Here is a 12,153-nt window from a genome sequence, read left to right as displayed (position 1 = left end):
TCAGCCCTTACAAGGACTATTAGTTGGCTGTATAAACGCTCTCTCTCACACACCACAGTGTATGTACACTGCCAGCTCTGGAATGACTGCATGGTCACGAAATGGCGGCAGCCTTATATGGCCCCTATGACGCTGTGCGGCCAAGCCAATCACAGTAACACCACAACAAAGATGGCTGCAGCGTTACTGTGAGGGCAAGCAACGTCAGATGTGTTCATTGGCTGGAAAAGGCGCCAAGAAGTCAGAAACGAAAATGAAAGTACCGGAGCCGATGTTCAATTAGCCGCCGGCTATCGGATGTCTCGGATACCCCATTATCCGTCTGATACCGAATAGTGTCAGATACATCCGCTCATTCCTAATCATAATGTTTTTTAATAATGTGCTTTTTTTACAGCCCCAGGACCCGATCTGAAACACGAGCGTCTCTGGAAAGCTTATGATTGGGCTAGTGTACACAATCACTATGTGATCGTACGATCCCCGATCTTTACAGTTCAAGATCGCCCATCCCTACTCATCTCCCTACTTTGTTTGCATGTTCCAGCCCCCCCTAAACCTTAATTGAGCCCTACTGTCTCACTGTGGCTCTGCAGCTGCGGTCATTTATAGTCCTTATTCCCACCGAGATGAGCACATATGATCATTTCTATTTCCTCAGATAAAACCCATTGCACAGTTTCCCCCTCTGCATAGATCTGGAGCCTGGAATAATGTCCTTACAAGAAGCAGCTTTTTTATTTATTCATATTGATTCCTTTATAAATATGTGTTATTCTAATAATTGCACTGATAACCGGAGATATTACATGTATTTGTTACATTTTTATATGTTTCCTTCATACACGAGCCGATAGAGAAGCTCTACTGTAATATGGCCTCCTCTAATGCACAGAATCAGTCACTATCACCACAGGGCTAATATCTCACAGTCTTTCATTACTTTTCCGGAGCAGATCAGTTTTTCTATTCCTTTCAGATCTAAATAAAATGATAAAACATTTTGGGAAAAACACACAACCCAGGAGCCCAGCACTGGAAGCCATGACTGCAAATATCTCCACAGCCACCATGGACTTCCCTCTTGTGCTCAGATAAGCCGGGATCATGGCGATCCAGACACTGATGAACACCAGCATGCTGAAGGTGATGTACTTGGCCTCATTAAAACTGTCCGGTAATGTCCTCACCATGAAAGCCAGAACAAAGCTGACAGCCGCCAGGAGCCCCAGATAACCCAACATGGAGCAGAACCAGAGATCTGAGCCTTCATTACACTGAATGATGATTGTCCCAGGATAAGACTCAGTGTCCAGGTCCTGAAATGGGGAAGAAATAGACAACCAGATAGCACAGATCAAAACCTGAAGGGACGAACACAACAACACTATGGTATAGGGCAGTTTCACACTCAGCCATCTTCTCCAGGGGCTTCCGGGCTTGGTGGACTTAAAAGCCACACAAACCATGATGGTCTTGGCGAGAAGTGACGAGATGGCGACTGAGAAGAAAATCCCAAAACTGGTCTCACGTAATCTACAAGTTACATCAGTGGGACGACCAAGAAACAAGAAGCCTGAGAGGAAGCTGAGGAAGATGGAGACCAGGAGGAGATAACTCAGGTTCCGGTTATTAGCTCTAACAATAGGAGTGTCCCGGTAGGAAATAAATATTGTAAATATGAAGCCGGTCACAAGACTTCCGAAGAGTGACACACCGGAAAATACAGAAGCAATGGGGTCCTTCTGGTAAGAGATGAAGTCCATCACTTTGGGTAGACATCGGTCACTCTTCTCATTTGGCCATTCATCACTTTGGCATTTAATGCATTTGTCAGCATCTGTAAGGAAATTTCATAAAATATTACATATATTACAGTAAAAATTATCTATTTATTTATCTATTATGTATCTATTCTCTGCATCATTATCCACAGGTTACTGATGATTGTCCTATAGTGCTAACTAGTAGATGTGTGACAAATCAGCATCTGGCCACTTGTGTGGGGAGGGGGGGGTGGATTGTTCTTAATTAGGCCAGACGTATTGTTCCTTTGTTCGATAATTTAGGACAAGTAAGGTACCGTCACACATAACGAGATCACTAGCAAGATCGCTGCTGAGTCACGGTTTCTGTGACGCAGTAGCGATCCCGTTAGCGATCTCGTTATGTGTGACATCTACCAGCGATCAGGCCCCTGCTGTGAGATCGCTAGTCGTCGCAGAATGGTCCAGGCCATTTTCTTCAAAGGCGATGTCCTGCTGGGCTGGACACATCGCTGTGTTTGACACTGTGTGACAGGGTCACAGTGACTGCTGAGATCGTTATACAGGTCGCTACTGCGACCTGTATTGTTCCTGCATTGTTGATAAGGTCTGACTGTGTAACATCTCACCAGCGACCTCCCAGCGACTTACCAGCGATCAAGTCACATCGTTTTCGGGATCGCTGGTAAGTCGTTGTGTGTGACTGGGCCTTTAGCCATTGTTTCCTGGCAGACTGACTAGAGCCCTATTGTCTGTTAAATGTGGATTGTTTGTTAAATATGGATTACCTAAACCATTTGACTAATTAATTCAGAGGAAAATTATGCAGTCGGAATGCTTCGCTCTTTCACCAGAATCATATTTTACAGGACTTTATTCTAGGACCCACGGTTCCAGATAGAGGATCATAGAACTGCATCAAAAATGATACATCCTACAGGAATTCAGCCTAAGATCCATGGTTGCAGCTGGAGGATCACAGAACTGCTTAAGGCTATGTGCGCACGTTGCGTAAATTCATGCAGTTACGCTGCGCTTTGTAGCGCAGCGTAACTACATGCGTCCTGCGTCCCCTGCACAGTCTATGGAGATTGTGCAGGGGCCGTGCGCACATGGCGTTTTAGAGCGCAGCGCTTCGGCTACTGCCGAAGCGCTGCGCAAAAAGAAGTGACATGTCACTTCTTCCGTGCGCTTTGCCGGCAGCTCCTGCTCTGTCTATGGCAGGAGCTGCAGGCAGAGCGCACGTTCTCGCCGGCACCATGCGCTTCAGAACGGAGCTTTTCAGCTGCGCTCTGAAGCGCATGGTTTACGTTGCTGGGCTAGTACGCAACGTGCGCACATAGCCTAACTGCTCAACTTTAAGACCACAAGTTCGCTTGAAGAACTCAGGTTGGGACAACTCAATTGCCTCACTATATATGTTGCTGTGCTCTGTCAGTTTCCTAAGCTTACCGCTATATCCTCTCAGTAGGCGCCCACTAAAAGAGGGTTGCTGCTGGCTGGAAGGAAGTCTTAAAGTCACAAAGATTCTATTCTCTGTCAAGCCAGCATAAGAGTGAGACTCTGTTGCTTGTGCTATCTTGTGTGGGATATTACTCAGCCTGGCTGATCCAAGGGATTCGCATGGGACTTATTTGTAGACACCATTCAAGGGCTCCACAGCTAGGGAAGTATATATCCATACCCAGCATACTATAAATGAGGCACACAGGTTTCAAATGCCACTATGTCCAACTCCACCAGCGTGGCCTTGGGAAGAGGACCAGAGTAGTGATGAGCGAGCATGCTTGTTACTACTCGGTACTCGCACGAGTATCACTGTACTCGGTCTACTCGGCGGGGACCGAGTAATCTCGCGATACTCGTGCTGTACTCGTGGTCTTCATTTCTGCATGTTGGCGCTCTTTTGAGAGCCAGCCCTCATGCAGGGATTGGCTGGCAGACCACTGCAATGCCACAGCCCTGTTAGTTGTGGAATTGCAGTGATTGGCCGGCCTGCACAGCGTGACCGAGCCTTTATACCGGCCGGCGCGCTGTGCTCTGCTCACAGCTATCCAGACAGTCAGTGCAGGGAGAGTGTCGCTGCTTCAGGGAAAGGTTTGTGGCCCTTTATAGCTATTTCCGTAGCAGGGCTGCAAACAGTGTGACCAAAAGTCCTTCTCAGGACTATTCTAGTTGTAAACAGGCAGGCAGGGTATAGCCAGGTCGGAGTACAGTAGCAGAGTCCTTCTCAGGACTATTGTTGCTGTATACAGGCAGGGTATAGCCAGGTTGGAATACAGGCTAGTGACCAAAAGAGTCCTTGTCAGGACTATTGTAGCAGTATACAGGCAGGCAGGCAGGCAGGCAGGCAGGGTATATAGCCATTCCTAGTGGTGACCGTATACCAGCCTTCATCATATCTGGGGCTGGTGTACACAGTCTAAAACAGTCCTGATAGTGTCAGACTTCTCAGCAATTGTCGCTCCTAAAAACCTGTTAGGTTCTTAGTGCGTCCGTGCTTGCATTTAAAAACCGCACGTGTGTGCCTGTCGGTGGCAGCGTACAGGTGCACTTGTGTGCGTTTTTACCAAACTATTATATAACGCACAAGTGTAGTGTATAATACACGTCAGTCAGCAGTGGCTGATAGTGTCAGAGTTCTCGTCATTAATTTTTTCTCCTAAAACCTGTGTTAGATTCTTAGTGCGTCCGTGCTTGCATTTAAAAACCGCACGTGTGTGCCTGTCGGTGGCAGCGTACAGGTGCACGATTTGCACAAACTTTGATATAACGCCCAAGTCTAGTGAATACACGTCAGCACAGCATTGCAAAATGCGCAAGGGCGTTGGCAAGGAACAAGGAAGTGGACGTGATGGTGGTGCAGCCAGAGGCCGAGGTCGTGGGCAAGCTCTAATTTTGCCACAACAAAGGGCCACATCTAGTCGCTCGCACGTCCTGTCCCAAATTCTTGGGGACCGCAGCAGTACACCGCTCTTGAACCAAGACCAGTGTCAACAGGTTGTTAGTTGGATAGCGGATAATGCTTCCAGTCAGATTGGCACCACCACAAACACTCTGTCTTCCACACGGTCAAGTGTCAGTAGCCGTGATAGTGCACCGCACATTTCAGAACCTGATCCTCCTTCCTACCACAAGGCTGAGTACACGTCCTCGGACATTAATGATCCCACACTTGGACACTCGGAAGAGCTGTTCACGTTTCCATTCGCACATTCTGGCCTCTCGCCAGCTCATGTTGAAGTGGGTCATGAGGAGATCGTATGTACAGATGGCCAAATATTTGAGCAGCCACGTTCTCACGAAGTTGGCAACGTGTCTCAACAAGGGGTGGACGATGATGAGACACAATTGTCAGGACGTCAGGAGGAGGAGCAGGGTGCGGAAGAGGAAGACGACGTGGTGGATGATCCAGTAACTGACCCAACCTGGCAGGAGGATATGCAGAGCGAGGACAGCAGTGCACAGGGGGAGGGAGGCATAGCATCCCAACAGGCAGTAAGAAGCAGGGTGGTGGCTCCAGGCAGAAGTCAGGCAACCGTTCCCCGGAACAACAACACGACACAAGGTGCCTGTACAAATGTTAGGTCTTCCCGAGTCTGGCAGTTTTTTAAGTTGGATCCAGATGATTCTAAAAAGGCCATTTGCAACACCTGCCGTGCCAGCATCAGCAGGGGTACCAAAACTAGCAGCCTGACCACCACCAGCATGATCAGGCACATGTCAGCCAAGCACCCGACTTTGTGGGAAGTACAACAGAGTCGAGGAGCAGTGCTTGCTAATGTCACTGCTACATCTTCGCTGGTTGTGCATGCGAGCCAATCCCCTGTCCATGCTGCCTGCGAACAAGCCTCCTCCGGTCCTGCACCTGCAGTTGCCTACGCAGAAATAACACCATCATCAAGCACGTCCTTGTCCCAGCGCAGCGTTCAGTTATCCATTCAGCAAACCTTTGAACGCAGGCGCAAATACACTGCCAACACCCCACATGCCACAGTTCTAAATGCTAACATTTCGCGACTGCTTGCGCTGGAAATGTTGCCTTTTAGGCTGGTGGAGACAGAAGCATTCCGCGACCTGATGGCGGCAGCTGTCCCACGTTACTCGGTCCCCAGCCGCCACTATTTCTCCCGGTGTGCCGTCCCCGCGTTGCATAACCACGTGTCACAAAACATCACACGTGCCCTGAACAACGCTGTTTCACCCAAAGTCCACCTAACCACAGACACGTGGACAAGTGCTTGTGGGCAAGGCCGCTACATCTCGTTGACGGCACACTGGGTTAATATTGTGGAAGCTGGGACCCAGTCTGAGCGAGGGACGGAACACGTCCTTCCCACACCAAGGTTTGCAGGCCCTACCTCAGTCAGTGTTTCACCCACACTCTACAGCTCCGGAATGTCATGCTCTTCAGCCTCCTCTTCCTCCTGCACATCCTCATCCACTGTACCCTCCACACCAGTCCCAAGCTGGAAGCACTGCAGCACTGCCTCGGCGAAGCGGCAACAGGCTGTGCTGAAGCTAATCTGCATAGGTGAAAAACCCCACAATGCAGAAGATGTGTGGACAGCTCTGAAACAGCAGGCAGATCACTGGCTCACACCTCTGAACCTAAAGCCAGGAAAGGTCGTGTGTGACAATGGCCGGAACCTGGTGGCGGCTTTGAGGCGAGGCCAGCTGACACATGTTCCATGCGTGGCCCATGTGCTCAACCTCGTGGTTCAGCGGTTTCTAAAGTCATACCCAGAGCTGTCTGATCTGCTGGTAAAAGTTCGCCGCCTGTCTGCACATTTTCGAAAGTCACCTACTGCTTCAGCCGGCCTTGCCGGCTTTCAGCGCAGTTTGCATCTTCCGGCTCACAGACTGGTGTGTGATGTCCCCACGCGTTGGAATTCAACTCTGCACATGTTGGTCAGGATATGTGAGCAGAAGAGGGCAGTTGTTGAGTACCTGCATCACCTAAACCGTCGGGAAATGGGTCAAACTCCACACATAACACCTGAGGAGTGGAGATGGATGTCCGACCTATGTACCATCCTCCAAAACTTTGAGGACTCCACCAAGATGGTGAGTGGTGATGACGCCATTATTAGCGTCACCATACCGCTACTCTGCCTTCTAAAACGGTCTCTGCTCAAAACCAAACATGATGCATTGCAGGCGGAGCGCGATGAGTTGCAGCAAGAAACAGTAGTGGGTGTGGGTGATAACACACAGCCCAGCCTCGTCTCATCACAACGTGCAGTGGAGGACTATGACGAGGAGGAGGATGAAGACATGGAGCAAATCTCCCGCCAAATTGAGGATATGACATGCACACCAGTCATATCCTCGGTTCAGCGTGGCTGGCCAGAGGACAGGGTAGATGAGGAGGAGGAGGAGGAGGAGGAGGAGGACAGCATGTTCAGTCAACGTGTTGGTCAGGCTACTGAAGTCCTGGCTGTTAAGAGTCTGGCGCACATGGCTGACTTTATGGTAAGCTGCCTGTCTCGTGACCCTCACGTTAAGAACATCTTGGCCGACAATCATTACTGGTTGGTAACACTGTTAGACCCACGCTACAAGGAGAACTTTATGTCTCTTATTCCCGAGGCGGAGAGGTCAACCAAAATGCAGCAGTTCCGGAAGGCCATAGTCACGGAAGTAGGCAAAGCATTCCCCTCACAAAACGCTAGCGGCATAGGTCAGGAATCAGTGGACAACCAAGGCGTACAGCCGAGAGAGGCACAAGTCCAATCCGCCAGAGGTAGGGGAACAGTCTTTAAGATGTGGGACAGTTTTCTCAGCCCCTCACGTACCACAGCCCCTGAGGTGCGGGGTAGTGCCACAAGAAATCCTAAGTTTGCCCAGATGCTCAAGGAGTACCTTGCAGATCGAACAACTGTACTCCGACATTCCTCTGTGCCTTACAATTATTGGGTATCCAAGGTGGACACGTGGCATGAATTGGCTCTCTACGCCTTGGAAGTCCTGGCCTGCCCTGCCGCTAGCGTTTTGTCAGAGCGTGTTTTTAGTGCCGCAGGTGGAATCATTACAGATAAACACACCCGCCTGTCAACTGAAAATGCTGACAGGCTGACTCTGATCAAGATGAACAAGGGTTGGATTGGGCCAGACTTCACCACACCACCAGCAAATGAGAGCGGAATTTAAAGTTTGTAACGGGAATTTGCCATGTACCTCCAGTCACCCATGGGTACACACTTCTGGACTTTGGATAATCGCTGGACTGCTCCTCCTTCTCCTCATGCGCCACCATGATGACCGTTACAAGAGTTAGGCCTTTGTTTCAGGTATACCCCCAGTGGTAAATTTTTTCACCCATTCTTTGCAGAATGGACATTACAACGACAGGAGACCAGCTCCTTTGCAATGGGAACAATGTTTTGAGGCCCTCATGCACGTCTCTATCCAGGGACAACGTGGAGCCTCCCAATTTTTGGCTGCCCTGCCAAAGGGCTATACTACAAAAGACCCACTTCCTGACAAGGGACACTTAATGTTTTGAGGCCCTCATGCACGTCTCTATCCAGGGACAACGTGGAGCCTCCCAATTTTTGGCTGCCCTGCCAAAGGGCTATACTACAAAAGACCCACTTCCTGACAAGGGACACTTAATGTTTTGAGGCCCTCATGCACGTCTCTATCCAGGGACAATGTGGAGCCTCCCAATTTTTGGCTGCCCTGCCAAAGGGCTATACTACAAAAGACCCACTTCCTGACAAGGGACACTTAATGTTTTGAGGCCCTCATGCACGTCTCTATCCAGGGACAACGTGGAGCCTCCCAATTTTTGGCTGCCCTGCCTAAGGGCTATACTACAAAAGACCCACTTCCTGACAATGGACACTTAATGTTTTGAGGCCCTCATGCACGTCTCTATCCAGGGACAACGTGGAGCCTCCCAATTTTTGGCTGCCCTGCCAAAGGGCTATACTACAAAAGACCCACTTCCTGACAAGGGACACTTAATGTTTTGAGGCCCTCATGCACGTCTCTATCCAGGGACAACGTGGAGCCTCCCAATTTTTGGCTGCCCTGCCAAAGGGCTATACTACAAAAGACCCACTTCCTGACAAGGGACACTTAATGTTTTGAGGCCCCCATGCACGTCTCTATCCAGGGACAACGTGGAGCCTCCAAATTTTTGGCTGCCCTGCCAAAGGGCTATACTACAAAAGACCCACTTCCTGACAAGGGACACTTAATGTTTTGAGGCCCTCATGCACGTCTCTATCCAGGGACAACGTGGAGCCTCCCAATTTTTGGCTGCCCTGCCAAAGGGCTATACTACAAAAGACCCACTTCCTGACAAGGGACACTTAATGTTTTGAGGCCCTCATGCACGTCTCTATCCAGGGACAACGTGGAGCCTCCCAATTTTTGGCTGCCCTGCCAAAGGGCTATACTACAAAAGACCCACTTCCTGACAAGGGACACTTAATGTTTTGAGGCCCTCATGCACGTCTCTATCCAGGGACAACGTGGAGCCTCCCAATTTTTGGCTGCCCTGCCTAAGGGCTATACTACAATAGACCCACTTCCTTCCAATGGGCACTTCAGGTTTACAGGCCCTCATGCACGTCTCTATCCAGGGACAACGTGGAGGCTCCCAATTTTTGGCTGCCCTGCCAAAGGGCTATACTACAAAAGACCCACTTCCTGACAAGGGACACTTAATGTTTTGAGGCCCTCATGCACGTCTCTATCCAGGGACAACGTGGAGCCTCCCAATTTTTGGCTGCCCTGCCAAAGGGCTATACTACAAAAGACCCACTTCCTGACAAGGGACACTTAATGTTTTGAGGCCCTCATGCACGTCTCTATCCACGGACAACGTGGAGCCTCCCAATTTTTGGCTGCCCTGCCTAAGGGCTATACTACAATAGACCTACTTCCTTCCAATGGGCACTTCAGGTTTACAGGCCCTCATGCACGTCTCTATCCAGGGACAACGTGGAGCCTCCCAATTTTTGGCTGCCCTGCCTAAGGGCTATACTACAATAGACCCACTTCCTTCCAATGGGCACTTCAGGTTTACAGGCCCTCATGCACGTCTCTATCCAGGGACAACGTGGAGCCTCCCAATTTTTGGCTGCCCTGCCTAAGGGCTATACTACAATAGACCCACTTCCTTCCAATGGGCACTTCAGGTTTACAGGCCCTCATGCACGTCTCTATCCAGGGACAACGTGGAGCCTCCCAATTTTTGGCTGCCCTGCCTAAGGGCTATACTACAATAGACCCACTTCCTTCCAATGGGCACTTCAGGTTTACAGGCCCTCATGCACGTCTCTATCCAGGGACAACGTGGAGCCTCCCAATTTTTGGCTGCCCTGCCTAAGGGCTATACTACAATAGACCCACTTCCTACCAATGGGCACTTCAGGTTTACAGGCCCTCATGCACGTCTCTATCCAGGGACAACGTGGAGCCTCCCAATTTTTGGCTGCCCTGCCTAAGGGCTATACTACAATAGACCCACTTCCTTCCAATGGGCACTTCAGGTTTACAGGCCATCATGCACGTCTGTATGCAGGGGCATTGGTGAACCTCACAATTTTGGACTGCCCTGGCAAAGGAAAATACTACAAAAGACCCACTTCCTGACAAGGGACACTTAATGTTTTGAGGCCCTCATGCACGTCTCTATCCAGGGACAACGTGGAGCCTCCCAATTTTTGGCTGCCCTGCCAAAGGGCTATACTACAAAAGACCCACTTCCTGACAAGGGACACTTAATGTTTTGAGGCCCTCATGCACGTCTCTATCCAGGGACAACGTGGAGCCTCCCAATTTTTGGCTGCCCTGCCTAAGGGCTATACTACAAAAGACCCACTTCCTGACAATGGACACTTAATGTTTTGAGGCCCTCATGCACGTCTCTATCCAGGGACAACGTGGAGCCTCCCAATTTTTGGCTGCCCTGCCAAAGGGCTATACTACAAAAGACCCACTTCCTGACAAGGGACACTTAATGTTTTGAGGCCCTCATGCACGTCTCTATCCAGGGACAACGTGGAGCCTCCCAATTTTTGGCTGCCCTGCCAAAGGGCTATACTACAAAAGACCCACTTCCTGACAAGGGACACTTAATGTTTTGAGGCCCCCATGCACGTCTCTATCCAGGGACAACGTGGAGCCTCCAAATTTTTGGCTGCCCTGCCAAAGGGCTATACTACAAAAGACCCACTTCCTGACAAGGGACACTTAATGTTTTGAGGCCCTCATGCACGTCTCTATCCAGGGACAACGTGGAGCCTCCCAATTTTTGGCTGCCCTGCCAAAGGGCTATACTACAAAAGACCCACTTCCTGACAAGGGACACTTAATGTTTTGAGGCCCTCATGCACGTCTCTATCCAGGGACAACGTGGAGCCTCCCAATTTTTGGCTGCCCTGCCAAAGGGCTATACTACAAAAGACCCACTTCCTGACAAGGGACACTTAATGTTTTGAGGCCCTCATGCACGTCTCTATCCAGGGACAACGTGGAGCCTCCCAATTTTTGGCTGCCCTGCCTAAGGGCTATACTACAATAGACCCACTTCCTTCCAATGGGCACTTCAGGTTTACAGGCCCTCATGCACGTCTCTATCCAGGGACAACGTGGAGGCTCCCAATTTTTGGCTGCCCTGCCAAAGGGCTATACTACAAAAGACCCACTTCCTGACAAGGGACACTTAATGTTTTGAGGCCCTCATGCACGTCTCTATCCAGGGACACCGTGGAGCCTCCCAATTTTTGGCTGCCCTGCCAAAGGGCTATACTACAAAAGACCCACTTCCTGACAAGGGACACTTAATGTTTTGAGGCCCTCATGCACGTCTCTATCCAGGGACAACGTGGAGCCTCCCAATTTTTGGCTGCCCTGCCTAAGGGCTATACTACAATAGACCTACTTCCTTCCAATGGGCACTTCAGGTTTACAGGCCCTCATGCACGTCTCTATCCAGGGACAACGTGGAGCCTCCCAATTTTTGGCTGCCCTGCCTAAGGGCTATACTACAATAGACCCACTTCCTTCCAATGGGCACTTCAGGTTTACAGGCCCTCATGCACGTCTCTATCCAGGGACAACGTGGAGCCTCCCAATTTTTGGCTGCCCTGCCTAAGGGCTATACTACAATAGACCCACTTCCTTCCAATGGGCACTTCAGGTTTACAGGCCCTCATGCACGTCTCTATCCAGGGACAACGTGGAGCCTCCCAATTTTTGGCTGCCCTGCCTAAGGGCTATACTACAATAGACCCACTTCCTTCCAATGGGCACTTCAGGTTTACAGGCCCTCATGCACGTCTCTATCCAGGGACAACGTGGAGCCTCCCAATTTTTGGCTGCCCTGCCTAAGGGCTATACTACAATAGACCCACTTCCTACCAATGGG

General features: G+C 50.1%; 1 protein-coding gene across 1 annotated transcript in view; it reads right to left on the bottom strand.

Moving 5' to 3' along the window:
- Positions 1-793: 793 nt before the first annotated feature.
- Positions 794-12,153, bottom strand: part of LOC142305823 (vomeronasal type-2 receptor 26-like) — a 269,060-nt gene continuing 257,700 nt past the window's right edge. The window contains exon 5 of the mRNA XM_075347983.1: positions 794-1,840. Coding sequence (XP_075204098.1) covers positions 927-1,840 — 914 coding nt within the window. The 3' untranslated portion in view covers positions 794-926. The remainder of the gene's footprint in view (positions 1,841-12,153) is intronic.

This window comes from Anomaloglossus baeobatrachus, chromosome 1 (assembly GCF_048569485.1).
Source record: "Anomaloglossus baeobatrachus isolate aAnoBae1 chromosome 1, aAnoBae1.hap1, whole genome shotgun sequence".
NCBI lineage: Eukaryota > Metazoa > Chordata > Amphibia > Anura > Aromobatidae > Anomaloglossus > Anomaloglossus baeobatrachus.
The sequence above is the reverse complement of the archived record's forward strand: the minus strand, read 5'-3'. Positions and strand labels throughout refer to the sequence as shown.